Source organism: Equus caballus, chromosome 15 (genome assembly GCF_041296265.1).
Source record: "Equus caballus isolate H_3958 breed thoroughbred chromosome 15, TB-T2T, whole genome shotgun sequence".
Taxonomy (NCBI): domain Eukaryota; kingdom Metazoa; phylum Chordata; class Mammalia; order Perissodactyla; family Equidae; genus Equus; species Equus caballus.
Genome location: NC_091698.1, coordinates 65006936 through 65034163, shown reverse-complemented (window position 1 = coordinate 65034163; position 27228 = coordinate 65006936). Strand labels below are relative to the sequence as shown.

Here is a 27228-nt window from a genome sequence, read left to right as displayed (position 1 = left end):
ATTGTTTAGTTATTGTTCTTCTTACTAAGCAAATGAATAGAGAAAGGATGATTTCAGAGAGAGAGAGTTTAACCCTACTTAAGATAACTAACCGTTAGTACCTTCAAGCATTTAATACATATTAATTAAAAACATTTTTATAAAACTCTCTTACATGGAGAATCAATTTCATCTCTATCATTTAAGCAAGTGTCAGAGGTTGGCACAGCAGGATTAAAAAGAGAGGATGGTCAAATTGCCAGGATAGTGGAGGTTGATTACCATCCCCACCCTAATCACTTAGAGTTGATTACCACAGGAGGTGGTTTTTCTTCTTTCATTCTCTAATTGGATTCATCTTTTCTCATCAAGTCAGAATTCATGGGCATACATATATCACAGATTTTTTATATAAGTGCCCAAAATAATGCAGCGAGCAGACAGGCAGTATATGACTAAATCTCAGAGAAGTGACCACTTGTTTGGAACATTTGAACCTGGAAGTGGAGATGATCAATGGTCTAACACCAGAGAAGTCTTCCTTCCCTGAGAAAATACCATGTGGATAATGAATCCATTTCATGATACTCTCCAGCACTTGGGACTCTGCCTTGAGCGTCCAAGCCTCCTTAGTTTGTAAATGGGGAGTCCCAGGAGAGTGTCACATGCTTTCAGCATTATCTTTTGGGAGTCTACCTCATACTATAATCCAAGGAGAGCGTTCCTCATGTGAGCTCCTGCACTACAATGGAAAACTACCAGCAGACTGGAGAGCAAGGCCACAAGCCAAAAAGAAACAGTCCATTTCACTCATACCTGCATTCCTTTATCTGGAAGCAGAGAGATTAGATAGAAGGCTATAGCAACAGTGCAAGAAGAGGCCATTAAACTAAGGCACTAATAACAGGATTCAAAGAAAGCAGATAAATTCTAAAGATAAATTCAGTGCAGTAGCCCCTAGCGATACGTTGAGCACTTGAAATGTGGCTAATGGATTTGAGGCACCAAGAGTTCTAAAATGTATTTAATTGTAATTAAGTTAGACATACATTTAAAAATGATACTCCATTCAGTTATGGAAAGCTTTAAGTGTGTTTACAATAATTCAGATATGTGAATCAACTTTTACAACTGGAAATGTCATGAAATATACAGTGTTTCTGATTAAAATTTAGATTCTGAATTGAGAGGTGCTGTTAAGTGTAAAATACACATTGGATATCAAAACCTTAGTATGAAAAAATAATGTAAAACAGAAAAATTTATATTGATTATATGTTAAAATGATAAGACTTTGAATATATTGAATTAAATAAATATATTAAAAGGTAGTTTCATCTGAGGTTTTTTTTTTTCCTTTTTTTAATATGACTACTAGAAAATTTAAAATTGCATGCACAGTTCACATTATATTTCTATTGGACCATGCTGATTGTGAGACATTTCTGGAATTTGATGAGAAACATATTAGGTCATAAAAGTAAGCATGGGAAAGATGTCAAGGTTTTAATCTTTGATTGGGTAGAAGGTATGCAGTTGGGAGATGATGAGTTCAGTTTTTAACGTGGTAAATTTGAGGTGCCTATGAGACACCCAGGTGGAGACTGTGGAAGCCATTGGAAATGTTGGTATGGTGACCAGAAGGGAAGTCAGGACAGGAGATGTGTATCTGGGAGTGAGCAGTCTGCATTTGCTGGTTAAAATTCAGAATATAATTTTAGGAATATTAAGATTGACTTATTTTCATAGACCAAAAAGCCCTAATAATTAATTAAGTTTTGACCTTTCACTAAAGAGCATTTTGGTCTGTCAATCTTGTATTTCCACTCTTTGTTGGGCAAGAAGGCTTTAAGGTGTAGGTTCAGGAGGAAGTGTTTTTCTTAATAGGAAGAGCCCACCATTGACTTGTCTCTTCAGAAGCCTAATTGCACTGTATTCCTACAGGGCTATGTTTTGTCGACAGAGAGATTAAACAGCTCATTCAGCTGGTCTCCAGGAGGGCAGCAGCCTCCTCTGTCTTGTTGACAGAAGGATCCCAAGATCCAGTGTACTACCTCCTAAAGCAAGTTCCTAAAGTCAACAAAATTGCATTTCACAACTCAAAAAATGTTTAGATTTTCATCAGAAGAATTTTCCCAGTGAAAATTATCTCCAATTCCTTGCTCCTAATTTAAAATGTGGATTATTTACACCTACCATTACCTTGAGTGTCCTGTGTAATATTCATCTAGGTCATTTCATTTCTTTATTGAAATCAACTGCCTATGTGTGGAGTGGCCCCAAATCAGCTTTACTAGAACTCCAATGCCATAGTATCACTTTCATCTGGTTTCCTGATCTTTGGTTGACATGTTTGCTTCCATTTTTTAACTATTAGTCTCATGAATTTTGCTTGCAGCTTTCAGTGCTTTTTGTGCAATAAAGGAGTTTTCCTGATCAGTGTACCAATGACTTCTCATTCAGTGTGCATTCTCCAAATTAGTTCTTAACCCTCAAGCAATGGCTTCATCCCTCTTTTTCCATCAATGTATATTCTGCACAGCCAGTATCCTTAATAATCTTTTGCATATGCTTTCCTTGTTGCCCATCATTTCTTCCTAAGACATGCAGACTCTAAATATGTTCTGAGCATGAGAGAGCTTAACCATGTCTTTTCCTAGGAATCTCTTAATAACCTAGCTCAGCTGCTCCTTGGATTCTTGAGCCCATATAAGATTATAAATGTTTGCTGATTTAAGTTGCTAAATTGTGGTGAAATATGCTACACAGAAATAGAAAACTAATACAGTAAAAAGTGCATTATAGGTTATCAACAATGGTGTGTTGAATGGGCCAAAGGAGATGTTTCTTGCAGGTAGGCTTTTGAAAAATAGTAGGTACAGCAGAAATGGAGGTGTCAGTAGGTAGAAAGAATTCAACAAGAGTCTCTTGTTTTGGCATCCTGGCATTAAAAAAGAGGATTTACTAAGGCAACTCATCCCTGGCTAACTTAGAATGCATGTGAAGCTATTCTGTAAAATAATCCGGGGTCTACCACAAAGCAATGGGTCAAGAAGAGCAGTGATCATAGATTGGAGCAGAATCTGTGGACAAGAGTTTCTTTACCTAGGTAATGCCCTGGATATTGTTTCAGCATCTCTTCCAAAGAGATTCCTGAGTCCTGGACTTCTTTATGCTAGCTCAGGAGGTGACCAGATCCCAGGGCCAACCCTGAAAACATCCTACATTTAAATAGAAAAGTTGATGATTTGGCAGAATCTAGATAGAGAGTGAGAGAATGAGAAGAAAACTTATGGACAGAAATAAAAATAGAGAAATGACAAGAAGTTCATTTAAAAAACTGAATTAATAAATTTCATTGGAGTCCATAGATAAGTATAGAATTGTGGAATAATAGACCTGAAAATGGAAATTAAGATCAGAATGTTGAGGACATTAAATGTTAGGCATACAATGTGCCTTTACCTGTACGCAATTGGGAGGCATCAATGTGTTTTAACAGAGAAATAATAGAATAATTTTAACAAATTAACCTGACATAAGTACATCAAATGAACTGGAAGCTATTCAAAATAGAAAGAGGAAGATTAGTCTAAGTATCTAAGTGATAAGTACATGAACTGAAGAGGTACAGGCAGACAGAGTTGTTTTGGTTCTCTTTTATTAAGTTTCATAGCAATGGAATTTCAGAGAAAGAAATAATACTAGAAATCTGGAAACCAAATTCTGAGAGTTACTGATGCACCAAAGGTGACAACCAGTAAATTAGAAAATAAGAAACTGAATTAACTTCCAAGGGGAAAGGATGAAGGGAGACGTTTGTATTGATTTGCTTGACCTCACCCCTCCCCCAAAATAAAGACTGTCTCAAGACATCTGAACAGCACTGAAGCCAACACAAATGTGACCATCATGTCTCCCGTTTAAAGATAACTCATATCCTTTATACCTTAGAAGCTTGAACAAGAATTTTACAACACATGGTGAAAAGACATGATTTTAGCCTTGCTTTTAAAATTCTAGTCAAATAGGCCATATGTTCTCTAATTTATGTAAGAACCAGGAAAAGAAAATCAAATAAAATATCTACTGTATACGACTTATAGGGTTGAATATAAATATTATATGGCAAAGTGGAAATTCTTAAAATAGGTGTTTTTGGTTAGAAAGAATATTTCAGATGGAACATAATTTAAATTCAAGAAAAGCCTATGAGGGAATAGTTGGGTTTTATCTTGTTGGTTTAGGTATGTATCTATGTGTAATTACTGACTTTGGAAAGGTATTTTTTACTTTAATCTTAATAGAGCAGTAAGATAAGTAGTATAAAATGTAGAGAGGCAGAGAAAGATGAGAAAGATTTGACACATCACCAATATTGATAAGTTATTTTGGGCCAAGTAATATTTACTATAAATACAGTATGCTTCTAGTCTATATTAAAACAGCTGATCAAAAGGTGTATTTCTAAATCAAAATCAATTAATAGCTTGGTTTCAAAAATAAGGCTTCCTGCCTAGCAAAGTACAAAGAAGAAACACTTACAGCAAATATGTACAACAATTCACTAATCAAATTTGCAATGCTCTTTCATGCTCCCAAGATGAAAGAATTTCAAAGAACACTCTTCGCTCATCCTCTCCTACACCCTTCACACATTTCCTCTGGTTAGAACCCATGCACACGTTAATATTCACGGCAGCGAGTGAGCGCACACTTGGCAGTGGCTTTCTTCAGTAAGTCAGAGAGGGGTTAAGTAATCTCCAATTAACATTACCCGACTGATATATGAGATGTTTCCTCTAGAGTGATAGTATTGGTAAAATTGCTAGATATATCATATAAATTATAAAAAAATGGAACTTAAATTTTTGTTTATTGCTTCCAAGAAATTATTTTATCTATAACGATTAAACAATCCTCAACATTACTGATTTAAATATGTATAACACTTTACACTTCACAATCTCTTCTTTATATTCCTTATCTTAAAAACCTATCATTTGTCCACATTCTTACAAATACTATGCAGATAAGAAAGTTAAAACCACAAAAGGAAGAAATGGAGATATACCAAGATGGAGCAATAACCAAGAAACACTAGTCACTTAGGGACGAAGTATGTTTACTATAAATAATCTAAGCTACCTGGTGACCAGGATCCCAGCTGGCTTGTTTATTCATTCATCCAAGAAATATTTATTGAGATAAGTACCAAGTGGTGAGCTCATTTATTTTTCTATCCAAAGAGCGTCCAACATAGGCCTGAGCTATATTAGTTGCTTAGAAAATATTTCTGAATAGGATTCTAGCATGCACTGAAATAAATGATGAAAAGCCACATTTATATATTATATTATTTTTCTTATTAATCATCATTATTATAAATTATGTTCTCTGTCATCAGAAAGTGTATCTCTATTTGACAATAATGAACAGATATGAAATGACTAGGGAACAATTCATGATAAAAGTGAGTTACAACAAATGAGATAATTATTAAGGAGAGAGAATCAGTCATCCAACAAAATTCCCACCATAGACTTTCTTTAGACAACCAACTACCATAATCAATTCTTAGTTGGAGATTCAGAGAACAAAATCAATTTAAAAAATGCAACTTTTCAATAATGTAGCTGCTGTGTATCAAGTACCACACTTTTTCTACGTTGTAAACGAGAAGTTAGATGACTTTTTCAGAGTTATATAGAAACTAAATTGCATCTGTGAATATTAATATAACCAAAAAATCCATCTATAAAAACTGGGCCATCTGAGTCAAAAAACACTTTATTTCAAGTTGTTATATTTTTAAGAGTACAGTTAATCAAAATTTAAATATGATTATACTTTCACGTAAAATATAACATGATCATTTGAAAAACTGGGATGATAAACAATGTCAAATGTTCACATCTTCACTGAAATTATATGCCAATCAGATTGTTAAAAAGTTATCTAATTGAAATGGCCTTATATAGCACAGCACCTTTTAATGTGTGAAATCAACTTTTCAGTTTATTAGTTAAGTCTACTGATTAAGGATGGAAATATGATTTTTAAATAAGATCAGTACATAGTTTATACTTTGCTGATCTTGAAGGTTTAGAAAATTTTCCTGGCAGTTTAATGATAACCAAAATAATTTCTATAGATAAATCATATCACCTATGATATCAATCAAGTTAATTTTTAAGTCAGTTATATTCATAAACCAAAATCAAACAACAGTAATAGTCTACACTTCTTCAAATCTTGTTTTGCTTTTAAATTTCCAATCCTGAAACAAGCAGAAGAAATGATTTGGGAAAAATCAGAATAGACTCGAAGGTGCATAAATAATTTCATAAAATAGCCTTTGAATATTCCCGTCTAAGTATAATTATTAAGAATACTTCTGTTTCTATCACCTGCAGGCATCAACTTTGGTCCCTATATGCTTCATTTTCCTTTCCTTTCCTTCCTTCCTTCCGTTTTTCCATCTTTGCTCCCTTCCTCCTTCCCTCTCTTTCTCTCTCTGTCTCTGTCTTTCTTTCCTTTTTTAATATCTAACTCCTCCTTGTCTTCCTCTTCCATGCGCTCAACACCGTGGAAAAGAGTTAGAGGTAAACTTCAATAGTAACAAGAAAACCACTGGCCTAGAGTTATTTGTCTGTACGCTGAAAACACGGAAAGAAGTGATTTGTCTCCAAATAAGCAACTTGCTGAGTCACTAATAGCTGATCACTGCTTGTAGGCAAAGAGAAAGGTAGAGAAAAGGGAGGGAGAGAGAAAGTTGTAGCTGGCCAGATTTGTCCTAAGCCTGGGTCCTAATAGTTGATACAGAAATGAGTAGGGCTAACCAACAATGACGTATGTTAAGTCCAGGGAACCGATGTCCATTTTCCATTTCCCAGTGAAGGACAGGCTGCTGGATCAAAGGAGAGCTTGAAGATAGCAAATCCAAGAGGGAGGGCGTGTAGACACAAATAGCAAATCCAAAGTGAACGGCAGGCAAGACAAAGAGAAGAGATTTAGAAAGGAGGCCCTCACGGGTCAGCTGTCAGAAATCCACGGCCAGTACAGAAGGTATAGAAGGTACTAGGCTGGTATGGACACCTAGAAAAACCAATCCTTTACATATGTGAAAGGACTCTAAGTCCACTTTTGATCAGAATTGGAAAGAAATACCCATTCTTGTTGATCAAAACCATTTGACCATAAAACAAACAATAACGGTTTGAGTAATTCAGTAACATGGCCCCTTATGATTTGAGAGTGATCATTGTAGAACCTTTTCTCAGGGTAGATGTGTAATTGGTTATGGATCAATAAGTAATTTCTTTCAGGAGGGAAAGCTCTTGTTTTCTTATTTATTTATTTGTCGAAGTTGCAAGGTTCTTAAATAAAAACGGAGCAGATACATTTAAAAAGTTGAGATTACTCTAAACAGCAAGATTCTTTACTGCACTAGTTAAGTTTATCTCAACTGATCATTTATTTAGGATGCCATAAAGATCCAGATGCTTTCAATTTTGATTGTTAGATATTTGCTGAAAGGCAGCTGAAATTACTTTCCCATGGTTCCCATTTTGACAACTGCATTTTGAATTGAAAATTTACGATGGTTCAATAATGGTTGTGCTGAGGTGTTCTTTTCTTTCCAAGATTAGCAATGAATTCAGCTCTTGTGGTCAGTGTAAACCCCTACTCAGCTTATTGGAAATTCTAGAAGTCTAATGGGAAACTAAGATTAAGAAAACAAATAAGTAAAACTTTGAGAATGAAGACCCTGCAAAAGTCTGTGATAATGTATTTTGGTGTTTGGTGGTTTTCCTAATCATTTTAGGATGAGTGCCTAAAGGCCAGTTTCTAACAGGAAAGAACATGTTGACCTAATTAAATGTCCTTTGAGGCATAGGTGCTGGCAAAAGGGAGAACTTACAGGGACAGACAGAAACAAAACAAAACAAACTTACACGATCACATTAGGCAGAATGGACAAACTATACCTCGAGGATAAAAAGGGAGATGGAGAGACTCATATGCTTCTGGAACCTTCCAGAAGATAGAACTTTAAACCAAGAACTATGATAAGAATCCTTTAGAGTTTTCGAATATATGACACTTTACCATGGTTGTTATTTTGACATATTAGTAAAATATTACTAGCTCAACAATGAAAGACTACGTTGGCTTCTTTGCAAATATTATAAGGAAATGAGGAGATAAAGAATTCCAGCCATACAAGTTAGTAACTCTTTGATGTAGAGATATAGAGAAGAGTCTCTAAGCAATAGTCAGTTGTGGCAACTCTAAAAGGTAAAGAAAATTTTTCATTTATAAACTCTTATTCACCATCTACTGCATACTAACTAAATTCTTGTGGGAAGTTTAGAGCTTAGAGAAAAAGGAATGATCCCAGTATATAAACGACAAGAGCCCATTCTATTTTCTTGATATTTATGTATCAAAATGAATATAATATAGCATAGAAGTAATTTTTTTGCCATTTTCTTTCATATCCCCAAACATTCTTAAAGTTTCCTTTTCTCCCATCCATTGCGTGTAACTTTAGAAAATTCTTTTCTTGAGTGAGACAAGAAATAAGGACACTGGATCCACATCATTTTATGTCATCAGTATTACAACCTCCTGCTTCCAGCCAGATGGAATAGTATCCACTGGGCAACATCTTACTTTATTAAGTTGGCAAGTCTGCCTAAAGTCACTAAAAACACACCAAAAATAAATCTTTGTGAACAGAGAATTAAGAGGAATTCACTCTTAAAAAAAAAACATATTTTCTATTGTAAAGAACACTTTTAACAATAGTAATAGGTATAAGGTCTCATTACATCTAGAGTATATTTATATTTTCTGTACCAAAGTACTGGTTGCTGGGGGAGAGAAACTTCCAAAAGGCAGAATTCTAGGTTATTTACAAAAAGCTAACAGCAAAAAGTAAAAGTTGAATCTTATTTTAAAAGTACTTACTATATGCAGCTCTAGGTAGTCACCCAGGCCAGAAGAACTGTCCACTCGCACCAGTACAGCTTCTTTCTGAACAGTGCTAAACCCTATGGCCAGTCTGTCTGCTCGTGTACTTGGCCGGTCATTAGGAGGCCACTTATATGTGATTTGTCCACCACCTTTGCTAAAGATATACGTTGTCCCAGCTGGAAAACAAAAACCAAAGCCAATTAGTCTATACATCAAGTGCACACTTTTCCATGTGTGTTATGTTGACATATCAGTAAAGTATTAAACTTACGCTATGGCAAAACACACACACACACACACGCACGCATGCACACACACAAACACACTATGGCAAAGCAAATAAGCAAATAACAGCTTTAAATCAAATATGCTCAAGAAAGAGAATAGGGTTTTTTTAAAAGAAATATTAAGGCAGCTCAGTTTTTAATATACTCATTAAATCTACCAGCAGGTGTTTCAGAATAAATGGGAGATTACTGCTTCTTCCATTGAATTGGACAAGCACGGGATATAATAGGGTTTTATTTCTTCCTGCCAGTTTTTAAGAAACAGTCTAGTAGGAAACATTGACTTTGGATGCTTCCAAGAGGAGCAGAAACATATATCAATTTGTTTTTGAAAGAAGAGCTGCATGTAGATGTGCCAGGGTTATACAGCACAGTGAAGCAAATCGCAACAAATATACTACGAACCAACTTTTACGGGGAAAGGGTCTATTCACACATGATAGATGATAACTAATGGATGAACAGCCATAAGCCCCAGTAGTCATAGCAAGAGAATACAGATAATAAATCCCATCCATAGAAGTCAGGTCTTATTTAACAAGCAACATCTAGTAGCTGTCAAACTATCCAGCATCATTAACAGATCCATTTTCCTTTTCCCATAGTGAATACTAGTCTTACAGCACCAAGAAGAATGTCATAGCCTCCTTCAGTGAGTGTTTAAATTTTACTTTATGGTGATGATGTCAGTAAATTATCCATCTTACTTTAAAAAGAGTTTTGTTTCAAACAAGTTTACTAAGCATCCAATGCATTAAAGTCCTATCTCATTGTACCACTGGCATCTATCTCACTAAATGCAATAAAATGAATTTGCTGAGTCAAAACATTTGGAAGAGACATGCAAAGATATATAAAGGAGAAGAGATCTTCCTCCCACTAAATGGGACCACGGAAATATTTATTTAGTTATCCCAGGAACAGACATTGGTGTACAATTTATAGAGGAGAATGTAAGCGTCCAGTAATAAAGGAAGCCAATACATATTTACCGTGTACTTACTATGTGCTGAACACGGTAAGGAAAGCTGTGAGACTGAATATTAAAATTTAGGCCACAAAGCATCTTGTATTTATGGAAAAAAAGTTTCTACCAGGAGTAAGGCTTATGTGTAAAAGTTATATGTACAGCAGTATGGTTTCAAGATATCTACATGTTAAATTTCTATGGTTACCAAATTTATCAGCTAAATGAAGTTGATTTAACGTCATATTTGCGTACATTTAATTAAATAGCTAATACATTAACTTTTTTCTTTTTTGTATTTTGGATCCAACTATTCTTCATATTCTGTCTGAGACTTTTCCCTAGGCCCTTGAGAAACTCCAGAGATCTCTACAATGTGCCTATTGTGCCTGATTCATTAAAAAAGGCCTTGGTATGTAGGCCTGACCCAAGAAACGTGTCAGGATAATATTGAATGTAAAAGTGGTAAAACCAAATCCTGTTAAAGTGCAATGGTAGAGAGGCTGTGCACTTCTCTATTAATTTTTTTGGATACTAATGCAAGAAAACAGTTTATCTCTCTTACGTAAGAACAGATGTTATATTTCAAAAGCATCAGTCAGTGCACAAGCAAAGAAAATTCGGAATATACAGATTTGTGTATCAGAAATGTCAGAGCCTTCCAGGACCATTTACATTCGACATCATCAGAAGGTCATTTATCAGGATATTAATAAGCAAGCATTATCTGACAAATATCTTCCCACTTGGTAATTTTGTAAGTATTAAGATTAAGTATTAAATGTTTCAGTAAAGCCTACATTGATAAAAATAGGATGAGAACACATAAAAGTGGAGATTTCTTTAAAAAGAAGATGCGGTGGTGACATCTGAGTGCTGGTATTTGATTAATTTTATTTTCCTCCTTTTAATTAACTTTGTTCTCTAATGACTATGCATTTCATGTGAATTAAGAAAAAGTTCAAAATAGAGATGCTACTTAACAGTATGAAACATAGCTAAGAATTCAGAAGTTTTCCAAAATCATCAGAGTAACGTAGTGTTGTAAAGCAACAATCTCTCACATTACGTAGTGAAGTTTAACATTAAAAATCACTTTCAGGACAATTTTTTCGTTTCTTCTCTACTTCTGTATGGAAACTAGGGCAAGCATTACTCCATGTTATATTCGAGGAAATTTAGTCATAAGGATTGGCTTGTTATCTAAAGACGCAAACTTGGTTAAGTGGCAGAGCTGGTAGGAAACCGAGTATCCAGACTCCTACTCCTGTAGTTTTTATTACAAAAATATTTCTGTTATCATAACAAGACAGTCAAGAAAAAGTTAATTGGATATGTCAGTCTGAATTTATCAAGTCCAACTGTTATCATATTCTAATGTCTCATATCCATAAAGTGACATTTGTACCTCATGGTCATGTACTGTACTTTCACCTCACAATGCTTTTAAAGAAACAAAAATAACATGTAAATGTGAAATGACAGAACATTTAATATATGTAGATTAACATTTAGTTTAGGGTACACTTCCCAAACTTATGAAACTATGAAAGTTTCTAGTTGTTCAGTTACAGAACTTGAGGATAATATTTTAAAGGTTTATATTTTCAGTAAGATAAATGTCACAATACAAATATCATTACTCCAGATTTGATTTCATCTCATATTTCAACCTTTTCCAATAAGTATTAAGACTTGGCAACTAGCATGCTATTAGCTACTCTGTCCTCCTTACAATGACTTTCCAGTTCTTCAAGTTTCACCAGAACAAAGCAAAAACAACTGTATTACTGTGTGCCAAACAATGCGATTATTTGTAGTGTCCTTTTGCTCCAGATGTATCTGGAAAGCATCTCTCACGCTTTCTCCTCCAGACGCACACTAGCGCATTGGATTGTACTCATCAGCACAATTCCACCACAAGCAAGGGCATCAGATGTCCAGCCTCCACACAGCTGTCTTCCACCTACCCCTATAAGCATCTTGGCTTTCTTTGTTAAAAAACGACTTTATGTCAAATCCTACAAAATTTTCTATGCTCCTAAAGCTCTCCTTCCATCAAGATAGAAAATTATAATATGATCTCTTTTGGTCACTTCAAAAACATGAGAATACTCCCACAATAAAATATAGTGGGTCAGATGAGTAAAGTTTCAAAATCTACTTTGTTTAACACGTATCTTTCTGAGCAAGGACATGACGTACCTACTGCAGCAGAATAGCTGAGAAATTAAGAATGTAAGCTCTGGCCTGAGATAGACCTGCGTTCAAATTCCAACTGCATCATTTACTAGTTACATGACCTTGACCAACCTATTAATTCTCTCTAAGTCTTGGTTTTCATATCTGAAAAAATGGGAATAGTAACACTACCTACCTCATAGAGCCTCTGTCAGAATTAAATGAGATATTGCACAGTAACACTTTAGTCCAATTCCTGGCATATTGTAAGTGCCCAACAAATTTTGGAGAGAATAGAAGGTTGAGTCTGTGTGTGCTGTGTGCGTATGTGTGAGATAAAAATGTTAAAAAACTAACACTGCAACATTTCTGTTTTATTTTTTTATATTTTTTTTTGGTGAGGAAGATTGGCCCTGAGCTAACATCTGTTGCCAATCTTCCGCTTTTTGCTTGAGGAAGATTGTCCCTGAGCTCACATCTGTGCCCATCTTCTGTTTTGTATGTGGAATGCTACCACATATGGCTTAATGAGCAGTATGTTAGATCCACGCCCAGTTCTGAAGCTGTGAACCCTGGGCCGCTGAAGGGGAGCATGAAAACTTAACCACTATGTCACCAGACCAGCCCTGTTTTTGTTTTTTCTTTAATATACGAGCATTTAGAAAAGTTTGATTCATTCAAAGTTGGGTTCAAACTTAATGCCTTTTAAGAAATGAGTTTCCCACATCCCAGTTTTTATTGATCTTTTCAGTATTTCATTCCTTGGGTTAGAACATTTTTCACATAAACCCATTATATTATTATATATGTTCACTAATATTCAACAATGCAAAGAATATTAAATTGCATCACGTGGAAACTTTCATGAGAAAAAGAATATTAGTTCATCACCATAAGACACCTAGCATGGTAAGATTTGCGGCATGATGCAAAGAAATTCACTTTGACCATTAAATGAAGGAGTAAGTCTACACAAAGTGAACTGCAATCTAGCTTAATTTTATTAATTTCATTTTTATAGAAATATGTTTCATCTTGTTATATAAGTGAATTTGACGTGCAGCAACAGTATATCTAAATCGCAGTTCCGAGCGTTTCACCAACATGGAGAGGAATGTGGAGGAAGGTGTTGCCTTTATTATTTACGCATGTTTCTATACGGCAAGTGCTAATACATCAGTGCCATGACTACTAATGGATTTATTGCAAATTCCCCTTGACATCCAGCACTCCATGGGATGTACGGATGACTCAGACTTAAAGTGGTTTCCAGCATTCCTCACATTTAAGTTGTGCGGCAATCTCTGTTACTCAGACCAAATTCATTAACGAAGCTGGTTCCATCAGATACAAATTTAGCAGCATCAAAATGCTTTACACTGCAATAAATGTTTGTAAAAATTATATATGGGCTCTTATTTCTAATGTTTGAATTGCCTGTGATGTTATAATAAGAAATATTTTTAGATTTTATTTATCATCTATGTACATAAAGGGCTCTCTCCCCTCTTCCTTCTTGCAAACCATCTCCTCCGTAAATGTGCCCACTTCAGCCTCACTTGTTCCTGCAAAAGCTAATACATTTCGCCAAGTGAACTGAATCTTTCTGAAAAGAAAACCAATCAGAGTGCGCAGGTCTGCTCGATTATTGGTTGCTCTGCATCCTTGCTGCATGAACAATAATATAATTAAGTTCCAAATAGGTTAGCTTCTAACTCATAACATAAGTATGTGAACAAAAGGTTCTATTTGAAAGCCTATAATTCTTCAAATGTCATCATGTAGCCGACACGAAACATTCAGGCCATTATTAGTCTATTAAATGTAACAGGGATATAACAGTTTTTCCGGTTAAAGTTTGCCAGGCAGTCAGATGGAAACTAAAAGTAAAACAATTATAAATAAGAGGAGTTTTATTCCTCCTACAACCTTGTCAAGAGATTGTTGTAAAATTTAAATTTGCAGAATAATTTCCACCTATGTGAAGGCATTCTTTTGAATAAAGTTCATAAAAAGCAAGAACAATGAGAAGATCCCTTTGTAGGAAAAAAAAAGTTTTAGACCATGGTAAAATTCCTAAACTGGTGAAACTTAAAAAATAAATAAATAAATAAATCTTAAGAATCCTACATGCGTACTAAAGCAACAACTTATTATAGTTCATTGTTGTTCAAAGTTTCTGTAAATTCTTTGCAAGATCACAAGGAATTATTTCATGAAACTGAGCACTATAGTTTCCTAATTTCTGAAATTTCATATAGAAGCACTAAAAACTCAGGAAAGGTGGGCATTATACCAGGAGAGATGAATGGCAACAGAGTAATAGGAGTTTCTATCTATAATATGTAGTCAACTCTAAATCTAAAAAGCGATTCAACAGTTACTAACACTGAGAAGTAAGAGAGCACTCTCAGCGCTCCTCTGCATCTAAGGGTGAAAAAATACTAGGAAAGGAAAAGGAAAATAAAGAGTATATATCATAATTTGAGACCGCTGATGGAAGACGCAGACTTGGTAGATTTATGCATTACAATTTGCTAAAGAGACAAGAAAATGAAGCACGGTTTTACCCATACATCTCTGAGAAAGAGAGCAGATGGGTCTTTAATAAAAGAAACTGCGCAAGAAACGTGGCATGTCACTGAAGTGGCTTAGATCCTGGCTCTGTGGTATGAACCAGACCAAAGCAAAGAAAGTCAAGAAAAGTTGAGATAATTCTCAAAAAATGAGAGTCTTATCAAAGCAGCTCATAATGACATTCAAGATAGAAGGAACAACGCGAGGTTTTTCATATACGGCAAGTTGCACATTTTTCAGAACCCTATGAATTAAGAAAATTTATTGAATTTTTAAAAAATAGTTTTGACAGGGCTAGCCCCGTGGCTGAACAGTTAAGTTTGCGCACTCTGCAGCAGGCGGCCCAGTGTTTCGTTGGTTCGAATCCTGGGCGCGGACATGGCACTGCTCATGAAACCACGCTGAGGCAGCGTCCCACATGCCACAACTAGAAGGACCCACAATGAAGAATATACAACTATGTACTGGGGAGCTTTGGGGAGAAAAAGGAAAAAAATAAAATCTTTAAAAAAAAGTAGTTTTGACTATTTATTAAATGGAATGCAAACTGAGAAAGACAAGTAAAGTCCAAATTGTGAGCTGTCTGTTTTGGTGCTGGAATTTCCTGGGCGTGACACTGTAGAGTCACTGCACACACACTCCTCTGTTCAACACCAATCATGAACTCAGCGCAAGTTCTTTCACAAAGACTCTTGAACCCCGTGCAAATCAGACATAGTGTTAGACGTTCAGGGTATATGAGGACTCACTAGGCATTAAAAATTATTGTTCCCCAAACCTTCAATGAGATCAAAGGAGCCTGAACCACGGTAGACCTGGGAGGCATGAAAGCAGAGAATCTGTCCACTAACCCAGTCTGTATGAGATTCGGCTCTGGCCCTGCCAAGACACCATTTGAAAATGACAAGTGTTGTGTGCTTATTCCATAAGAAATTTTAATCAAAATAGCACTATCAAGAAAATGGATCAGCAAGAATCGATCATGATTCGTATGAGGTCAGGAATCATTTCCCTCAAAGATAATTCCAATAGCAATTATGCACTTCAATGAATTTTCCCTTTGCCTATTGGTCTAAAACTTTCCTCTAATAAAAAGCTTTTTCTAACAAATATTCCATATTTTTTACAGTCTACATTTTCTGTAATAAAAATTCTATATTCTTGTGATCTTGGAAAGAATAATATATTTATAAATACATCATGTACATTTTTCATTTTGATATTTGACATTTTCATAGTTTGACATTTATGGAAAGAGTGCACTACATGGAAAAAAACAATACATTCTTTTGAAAACAAGTGTGCTCTTCTCTAATAACTGAAGTAATTCTTTATAGAATATAAATTAATTCACGGCTGACCTACCTTGTCCATATCCTAGATATTTATTCGGGAATACCACAAATAGTGCACAGACTGTGCATTGCACACTCAAAAGGCAGCATTCATATAACTGAGATATGAATGGTGTCCACTGGTGTTATGCAAAGTTGTCACTACACATTCAATCACTGAACTGGATAAGTCCTTCTCTTTTTCGGTCTTATAAGGAAATTAATTGAAATAAAAAAAATTCCTAATCTGACCTATCTCTTGCTTGTCCGATAATTGCCAAATACATGAAAGGAGCTAGGAGTATAAAACTTAAAACACATAGTCCTTTTTCCCAAACAGGTAGAACCTATACATTAAAGACAAATATCAGGGCAAGATAGTTTATGAGAGATGTCAGATAAGTGGTATTCAGCCATGTCACCATCTATTTTGGATTTTTAAAAAATCTTAAAAAGGTGACAACATTAAAAGCACTGATTAATAGTAACCTTAAAAAGTGAGTAGAAAAACTGATAAACAAGAACAATTATATTTATATCTTTTCATATCAAAGTCATTTACGTTGTTGAATATTTTGAGATAATTGCAAGCCAGTGAAAATATTATTTTAGAAAATCTACGCAATAAGTAATACTTCACTTAGTGGTTTCTTTGCAATACATTGTCTTTTAAAAACTACTCATTATTTCCTTCTCTAAACATATTATTTAGAAAATATCCCCTCCGGGAACACTTGAGTTGAATACTTTGAACTGCCCAGTGAGACAAGCTTGTTCAAGTCCTGGAAGCTTCTAAAAGTGTCTTGGAATCTCAGTTGTCTAGCTGAGAAGAAAAACGAGTAAATGCTAAACCATCTGCCAATCAGATTAGGAAAAACTTCATAAAGAGAGCAAAGTGATCTAGAGCTAAAAATAAAACCAAGCAAAGCAATCCCACGACCAATAACCCTAAGAACATCAAAATCTTATGTCTTCCCTTCTGAAGCCAGACTCCCTCAAGCAGTAAGCGACTTTATTAAAAAGTCGCTGGCACGTAATACAGTAATCAATTTACATTACAGCTATAGGCAGCGGGGATGGGAGAGAGCTCACACCTTCTGGTCCTTTAAGAAAAATCTTATTTTAAAGCGCAGACAATAAACCGTGTAGATGTCTAACAAATTCTTAAATGTATTAGCTAGTCAGTAAAAGTTGTATTTACCTAGCGATGTCCTTTAATTTACTTTTTTCAAAAGTTAATTGTGACAATGGATTTCATTGTATTTTCGGAGTTCAGTATTTATTAGAATTACGGTGTAAAAAGAATTCATAGGTTAAAAAAACTTGACATAAACATAGACCTGATGCCGAACTGCTCTTGGAGGCAGCTAGTGAAACTTTCCTTTCACAAATGATGAAATGGAGGCCCAGAAAAATCTCAGTGTCACACAGATGGTTGGGAAATGTGCCCCTTCCTTCCTAGTGCTTTTTCCCCTATACAATGAAGAGCTAAAATCAAATGACTGCTTGCTGTTTAGAAAAATAAACTAAAATTCGCAAATTAAAGTCTCCTTTCAATCCTCTCTAAAGTTTTCCTAGTGACGTTTCCACGGTCTGGTTTGGGGAGACTCAGTGTCTATAATGACACTTAGCAGAAATGATTCATTCACACTGACATTTTCAGAGGCTAGCCCGAATCTTTAAAAGGTGTGAGGCCTTTGCAAAGCTTTATTGTAAGCATCCTACCTAAGAAGCCATCCCAGCCTTTGGCTCATTCTGAAGCTTCTAAATTGCTGAACAGAGAGGCAGAAGACAAATCTTTATTACTAATACCATAATCACTTTTATTCTACACCAGAAAGGCCTTATAACTTTCTGGCAGTGACACTGTTTCCTGCCCTTAGCAGTGGAATTAAATCCTGAACACAAAAGTGTGTGTGGCTATTTTCAACTATTTGCATTACATACTTAAAATAAAAAGAGGCCACCTCACAAAAAATAAAATTTATAATAATTTCAGGCTAAAACCAGAAGTTTTAATTTTGTTTTCTAATCTTAGTTTATCTGGCTTACCATCTTCCTGCCTATCTGCTATATTTAAGTCATTCTCCTCCTGACTAGATCCTAATTAAAACTGTTTACTAGTTATTTTGGACTAGAACGGAATAAAATATTAGTTTCTGACTCAGAAGTCACTTCAAACTAAGCTCAAACTCTACCACCTAGGCAATCACAAATGGAATATACATTTCCTCCCAAAGTAACTTTTATTTTTGCTGGTTTATGCTTCTCTATTGCAACCTGGTTTTCTTTTCAGTCCTGCATCCCACTCTCACTTCCTTTATCATCTACAGAACTTATTTTTAATTTGTGAGCTATTACATAATATGTCAGAGTTGTCTTTTATTGAAATTTCCATCTTAAAAGTATGCCTACTACTGAAGATAGGAGCCTTGTCTTAATTCTTGGTCTCCTCATCAGACTTATGCACATTTATTCATATATTAATCACGAATAAGGACCTAGTATATTCCTTAAACTAAGTCAAGACTATTGATACAATGACAAATACCATAAGATCCCTGATTCTCAGATGAGTATAACAAATTCCATACCTACGTTCATTGGCAAGATGGAATGTCTGTAGCCGTATAAGAAATCTAAATAATTTCACAGTCAAGTACAACAAACTCAGACACGGGGATAGAGTGCTTAGACTACCCTAACAACGAACACCATTCCCCATTTCATTATGTCTGTGTAAGGAACAACTGTGATGAAGAGTCACGAGACTCTTCAACCAGGTAGTGGTGATCACAAGAGAGTCACTACCAGATCCCACAGTTTGCTTAAGCAACCTGGCCCAAAGTTCTCTACATTTTACAGAGAAGAGCTGGATATAGCCTGCTAGTCCTTAGGCTTTAAGAATCATCAAAGAAACCCAGGAGATAGCACCTTAACCAGGTCATCAAAATTAACACCACCATTAATGAGACATATCAAATTCAGGTCCTCCAAATATGATGTGCTGAGAAGGGCACAACATTATTTCTGTGCTGTTTTTGCCAAAAAATGAATAGTCTCAATCTAACCATAAGAAAACATCCAAAAGACCCAAATTGAGGGACATTCTACAAAGCAATTGCTAGTATTCTTCAAAAGAGTCAAGGTTAGGAAAAACAGAAAAAGACTGAGGAACTGTCCTAAACTGGAGCTGTCCAGACATGACTAGATGCAATGTGAGATCCTGGTTCAGATCTTGGACCGCAGGAAAGGATATTAATGGGACAACTGGTAATGTTTAAATAAGGTCTGTAGATTAGTTAATAACATTGTATCAATGTTAATTTCCTGATTTGAATCATTGTACTATGGTTATATAAGATGCTAACATTGGGGGCGCTAGCTGAAAGGATAAGGAGAGTCTTTTATTTTTGTAACTTGTTCGCAAATTTAAAATTATTTCCAAATAATGTTTTAAAAAGGAATGTATTAATCATGCAGAGCAATTTAGAATCTTGAATAAGATTGTTGGCCTTGGGAATCTATGCACCAGAGGTAACTTGAAAAATCCCTAGTTCTTGAAATGAAGTGTGGTTGGAGATTTTTGCTTGGCTATGAGAACTGGAGAGCATTTTGAGGCATGCAAAAGACCTAATTTTCGTTCTACATATAAGAAATTTGCTTAAAACCTAGCTCATTGTAAACAAACCATTACTAAGTGAAGATATCTGGAAAATTCAGATTAAAATGAAAAATTGCCTAAATAGAGCAGCCAAATCTAAGATCAATTCACCCAGTAAACTAAGTACTCATGCATCCATTTGCATTTATTAGGGTGGGTCATTGTGGAAATCACTGACATTCTTATGAAACAATTTCCATTACTAAAATCATGTAGGTAAACAGTCTTGAGACAAAATTCATTTGTCCAACCTTATGATTAGAGCTTACTCACATTAGTGTGAGCTAATTCCTTCCATAAGTTTAGAATCTAAAAGGAACGCTAGTGTCATGGAAAGGTAAAAGAAAGTAGTACAAATGCTCACAAATGTTTTTCTAGTGTATTACTGATATTTGCCTATATACAAATCAATATATTGTGGTTGTGATGAAAGAGATGAGTCAAAGACAGAGAATAGTGGTAATTATGGAAAAAAAGATTCACACTCTTCTAACAGAACAAGAAAAAATCTCCTGTGTGAGATTAGTTTAGAAGTCGCTTGAAAGATTAAAAGCCCTATGATTTAGTGAGGTGGTAGGGAAATATTCAAACTCAAAATAAGTAGTTGGGATTTTTGACAAAAACAAGCAAACAAAACACAATGCTGACACAATAGCCCAAGGATGCTGCTGGAGAAAGAGAATACAAAGGCAATACAACAGCATAATTCAAGAATAAAGACATCCATACACTCAATAAAAATTAATTAAGCATTTGCTATATATAAAGCACCATGCTCAACCCTGGAGACCATAGAAATGTGTATGTCATAGCTCTAGAATCCAGCTTTTCCACAACTGTCACTACCCATTCAATGAGATGTCAATTTTTGAATTTCTCTTTTATATTTCCAATCTTATAACCATTGTTCATATTGTATCACCTTCAACCTTAAATATTGTAATAAATACTCATCCTTACTGATCTGCTACCTTCTTGCCTCTCCTTAATTTAAATTTACCTTCATTTAAATCTACCTAACAAACTAATATCAGATTCATTTTTTGAAATGGTTTCTGTAGCCACACCTCTGTTCAAAGACCTTCAATGATTAAAGCACTGTCTACCAAATTAAGTGAAAAATTCTTATGGTAGCTTTGAACATCGTCCCATACAAACAACCCTCTACTTCAGCCAAACTAGAACTCACTTGGTCTCCCAAAATACCTCCAGATAAAATTTAATACGGCACTGGAAAAATGAGAGGAAATGTATTTTTGTGGGAGGATTTTCAAGAGAAAAGTCACAGAGGCACAAAATGAGTTCCAGAAATAGAGAGTAGATCCACTTATATTAATAGGAAGTTACATTTTTTTTTTAAAGAAGATGATGCATTTTTAAGCACCACTATTTCCTATCTCTTTGTCTACGGAATTAAATCTCTAGATAAATACCGAGTACAAATCATACAGTAGAAATTAGGACTGTTCAAGGTCAGTGTTAAAAAGAGATGGGATCAGTTCCAGTATCTCAGCATATTCATTATTCTATGAAATGCAAATTTCCTTTAATAAAGAGTCGCATAACTTCACAAATGTGGAAAAAAATGTGATATTACTGTCATCAGAGAGAAATTGTATTTAATAAGAACTGTCTTGGCAATATTTGCTATTTATCACAAATCTTTTCATTCCATCTTTATCAGAAATGAAACCACTTCACATTTTTTTAAGTCTTGATCTATGCTTAGTAGAAAATGTAACAGTAAAAGCAACCTAAATTAAAATAAAGTATCTGTAACTTTGGTTTGTTTGTTTATTCATTCCTCATCTCAGACTCTCTGAAACAGCATATGAAGATGACAGCAGAAACAAAGTTCATCCAATTCTGAGAGGTTATCAATCCACATATTTTCATAATAAAAGTTACAAGAAGCAAAAAAATTGGGAAGTTAGACTGACTTACACTTACTTTGACAAGCAATTGTGGGTATTTGTTGATTTGAAATCCAAAGGTGGAAGTTTTTAACCCATGAAGGCTATTTAGCCAACAGAATTCAACAAAGCAAACGGGTTTTGAAAGTGATGAGAGAGAAAAAAAAGGTTTTCTAGAGATCTTTCAATTTCACCACCCATGTGAAGATACAGAATTATGTGTGAGAGTCATTTTTGAAGTTGAAATGATTGAAACATTAGAGGGTGGATTAAAGTGCCGAACCAGCCCTGGGGCAGGGAAGTGTCAAACCTTTCTTCTTTTGTATTTGGCTCATAAAACTCTATCTTCTTAGACTAAAATTACAAGGTGGTTCCAATCTGCACCTCAGATCCTTCAATACTCAGGTCACCAGTCTCAAAAGACCCTCAAGGTTTGAAACATAAGTCTTTGAGCTCTAGAGTCTTCAAATAGCATCTCTGAAAATGGTAGAGAAAGACACAAAGGACAAAGAGGGAAGGGAACTATTAAGGGGTGAAGTAGGCTTCAAACTTAACACTCAGATCTAGGATCATCCTTAAAAGTTTAATTTACTTAAAATTGGTTATTGCATTCAAATGAAATTTGCATGCCATCTGTCTTTGAAGTCATTTAAATTAAGTTTTATGACTCTTGTGGGTCGTTTCTCACTCAGTATGGTCTGCTTACTACTATAGATCACTAATTAAAATTAACTACTGAGAATGTAATTCCTTTTTTCCTTGAATATTCTAAATCATTTAACAAAGGATGACATGATTTTCTGCTCCTTCTTTGGTATCTTAAAGTCATAGTCATATGACTTTTGGGTAGATACTACTGAAGTGATGATTTTAGTCAGATGTGGAACAATAACGCTATCTAAATGCTACATTTAACCAAGACAGCAGTATTTTTGGAACAGCAGGCAGAATAAAAGTGTTTTGTGAATATTAACATATTCTAGCAAATTAGTTTGCACTCATTATCATAAGCAATTACTTACTGTTTAGATGCCGTTCGTATTAAATTGGCAAGTAATTTGCAAGAATTAAAATATAACATAGAGAGCTTTCGGAAAATTTAACAACGTACTAAGGCAAATGATGCTACTAGGTTCACAGACCATGTACCAAACGTGATTACCCATTAAACATATTTAGCATTAAAATAATAGTTTGGTTGGCTACATGGACTTTTAATGCAAAATAATTTTGTAACCACTGTTTCAACACTATCAATAGAATTGTACATATCAGACACAAGTAGGTATTTTAAAAGACGGCTTACGGAGAAAATGAGAAGGCCTTGTTTTCTGAGAATGAACTAGTTGTCAATTTGACTAAATTTTGGTACTTTAATAACCCATTGCATTGTCTTGAGCTATATGGTACTACCCAAATCATCCCTTTCTAGAAATTTCTATTGTCTTCATCATTCTTTCCATTTAGCTCTGTGGCAGAGACTGCTGATGTTCAGCACTATTCATTTCACCTTCTTTAATAACAGGACTCAAAGCTGGGCAGAAAGCTAAGCTGTATGTAAGCTGGACATAGAGTTGTCCAGCTAGAGCCTACATTTCCCATTCTCCCTTGCAGTTTGACAGAGTCATGTGACTAAGTTCTGGCCATTGATATGTGGGCAAAAATGATGTATGATTCTTCCAGTTCAGGCCCTGAAATGTACCTGCACTTTCCTGCCCACGTCCCTCTTTCTTCTTGCTGAGTGATGACAAAAACTGAGCCAGCTGCCTCAGACCTAAAGATGGAAGCCATAGATTGTGAACTGCACCCGCCTAGGCTGGGACCACTGAATTGTAACTCTGAGAAAAAAGATCTTACATTTTGTTCATATTTGTGTATTTTTGGATATCATTTTAACAGCAAAGGCTGTTTATATAGCTTTTAAAACAAAATAATAAAACATTCTGTGTACTTTTTATACTCATGACAGTCAAGTAAATTTGATAGGGAAACAATAATTATCTCTATTTTACAAATTTAAAAGAAATTTGGTGTTCACAAAGGTGAAATGATTTGTCCATGGTCTCAAAGCAATGTGAAAATTTTCTTAGTAAAATCTTCCAGAGAAGGCTAGTAATAATCCATTACCCTTTTTATAGTCAGCCAATGTCACTCACCCTGGTAGATTCTATGGGGGGGGGGGGTTATATGATTTCATGGATGTACCCCATTCCCAAATTCTTTTCTCCCTTACAAAAACAAAACTGCATACATTTGCAAAACATGGTAAAGGATGTTGTATGACCCTGAAGCAAAGCAAAATTAATTGACTCACACTGACCCCTCAGCTTAAATATAGAGCATTTACTTTAGAAAACTTGTAATTATAAATTCTCTCTCTGACCCTTTGAGATGTAAGTCTCCCCACTTCTTGACAGTTTTACTACTCAGGAATGTCTCTCTTAAGGGTCTGGGAGCCATCTCTTTGAAATGATAGCGCCCCTCTCTCCCAGTCTCTGCGGGAGTGTAGAAGCCAAACTTGGATAAGCACCAGCTGGCAAACACGGAGGACTTAATCACAGGGAGCAACTGCCCTCTCCCACCCTCAGTGTCCTCCGGTATTTCCCCACTAGCTCACCCCAGAGGTTAAGAAGCCTCCCGCGTTTTGTTTCAATGGAGTTGAGTTCAATCTCTCTCCCCTATTACAAAAGTCTGGAATAAAGTTTCCCTTGCCTGTTGAACTAGTCTGGTGATTTTTTTCTTTGGTATCCATGACCCATTATTCACATTTATCATATTATGCTGCCATCTAAGTTAACCGGCCTCAAAGAGAGCGACAGTAACTCAGTCAAAATTAAAGATAGGAAAGTGTTTCTTCATCAGAATTTTACTCCCTCATTGTCAGAGAAAAATCTCTATTTCTCCACAGAAAGTAAAGTTTATCAGGGAAGCTTAGTCATAAGAAATTTGGAGAAATTTTATTCAGAGGTGTTTTTCTACATTAATCAAAATGCTAAATAATATTTTATAGTACCATTCTGAGGAACATTCACCTAGAGTGAATTTTAAGAGAGCTGATTTCCGTAAAAAAGCAATGAGCATTCTACCTCCATTTCTTGAGAATATTCACATCAAAAAAAAATCGATAATTATCAATATAGAGTAAATTCTACTTTTCTCATTTTGTATTGATTTTATATCGTTTGTCTCTAATATTCTATCCTGAGGATAAGAACCATTTTTCTCATGGTTCCTTGAATTTCCTCAGGCACTTCTCAGATATACAACAACATTTGACACGGTGAACAAAATAAAATACGCAATATCTAAGACTATTTCGTGATACACTTATTTTCATTTGATGTTTTAGAATCAAATATATTTGTACTATATGTATAACAGAGGACTTATTAATGGGTAGTTGGAAAACAAAGAAAAACACACAAAATCTGTACGTCAGCAACTTTTTTCAACATCTTGAAAAGAACTATGATTTAGAAAATACCAAAGCGCTAAAAATTGAAAATACTGAGAAAAAAGGATTATCCAAAAAAACTAGTAGCTGGTTCTTTTTTCCTCTTCAAATGCTAACTTCAGGATAAAAGAAAAAGTCCTAATTGTCTGTTGATATACATACAACATATGTTATTTTGGACCAGACATTTGTATATATTCATTCAATCACATACATTTATATACTCTTCTTTCTCTTAACTTTAATGAGCATATACTTAAAACTGATACAGAATAAACACTGTGTGTGTTAATTATAAATATATATAATATCATGAAAGAAAATAAAATGTCATGTCCACTACTCAGAGAAGGTGAGCTTTTACATAACTAATATCACACTGGGGACAGATAAGTTAAAATAACAAAGCAGAACAAATGAAAAACCAAAGAATAACCCTTCCTTTGAAGAATGGCCTAAAATAAGTCTGTTTTGGTGCTACTCAAATTCAGACTCTTTCGAAAATCAAATAAGCAGGCTCTAAATCAAACAAATTTCTCAAGCTGGGATTTCATTTATTCTTATGCAGATAAACATCTAAAATAATTATAAAGAGGCACTTTAGAGGATAGAAAAGTAAAACGTTTTTCTCACAAGCTGTTACTGGTTTTTCAAGCAATGTGAAAATCCTCATCTCAAGAAATGTTCAAGCATTTTTTATTCTTCTGCCATTTTAATATTTGTACTCAACAGTTATTTCCATATTCATTTAACATGTCCTTATTTATTTGGCAAATACTATTTCTCCTCCACATACTATATTATATATTTCAAGGTGTAGATTTCCAAAATAGCACAGCCAATTTCCATTTCAACCCCACAAAGGATACGAAACCATAAAATCCACACTGTCCACACCCATGTCTAAGATGCATCGGATGAATTAAGAATTGGAAATGACAGTTTCCACTGTAACTTTATAGGGCATTCAGCAATAAGCTGGTCAAATGTTTCTGTGCCCATGAAGAGGTGACAGCATGCTGGAATAAGTGTGTAAGGAAATGCACAAAATAGCAACACTCCTTCACAAGTAGCCTGGTGACTCACCCTGGAGAAAGCAGTTCCCATGCTTTTTACTATTTTCTCCCCTTCTCTTCCCAGACAATCTTCAACATGTCAAAGAGATTTGTGCCCAGGAGGATGGGATCTATACCAAAGCAAAAGGGGGTCCATGTGGAGGATTTTCACTGGGGACATGACATGATTAATTTTGAATTTTGGAAAGATTATCAAGGCTTCTGTGTGGAAAATGGAATGGATTGGGGGGAACTGAGGCAAGGAGGCCCAGCAGAAAGCTATTTCACAAAAAGACCAACTATAATGACCTATGAAAAGAAGTAGATGTGAGAAGCATAAAGGAGGTAAGGTTGTGAGGACTTTTGATGACTGATTGGATATGGAGATGGGAAAAGGAAGAAATCAAAGGCCACTCCTAGGTTTCTGACATGGAAATGGGGTAGCTACAGTGACATTCATTCACTGACATAGGAAGCATCAAGAGGGAATGGGATGAGTGAGGAATATAATGAGTTTGATATGCTCGATTTTAGCTGTCTTTTCCATATGAGAATATTATATCATCTTTACAGTCCTGTAAAACTTAGCACACTGAAGTGTATATGGAAGACATTTTTCAGTATCCTGCTAATGGATCAAACATATAAGTTAGGAGATACATTCTAATAAAAACCGTTGTCTCTACTATTTCTTAAAATAATTTTTGCAAGACACAGCTAACCTTGCATCTCCTCATCGCCTTTAAAGTATTCTTCAGATGTAATATTTAGCTTTTAACAAGGTCTTTTAAAATAATTTTGCAAGACACAGCTATCTGATATCTCCTCATCTCCT

General features: G+C 35.1%; 1 protein-coding gene across 48 annotated transcripts in view; it reads right to left on the bottom strand.

Moving 5' to 3' along the window:
• The window catches only part of NRXN1 (neurexin 1), a 1070775-nt gene that overhangs the window by 290071 nt on the left and 753476 nt on the right, over positions 1–27228 (bottom strand). For all 48 annotated transcript variants that reach the window (XM_070236361.1, XM_070236373.1, XM_070236351.1 and 45 more), the window contains one exon: positions 8956–9137. In XM_070236361.1, the coding sequence (XP_070092462.1) occupies positions 8956–9137 (182 nt within the window). The remainder of the gene's footprint in view (positions 1–8955; positions 9138–27228) is intronic.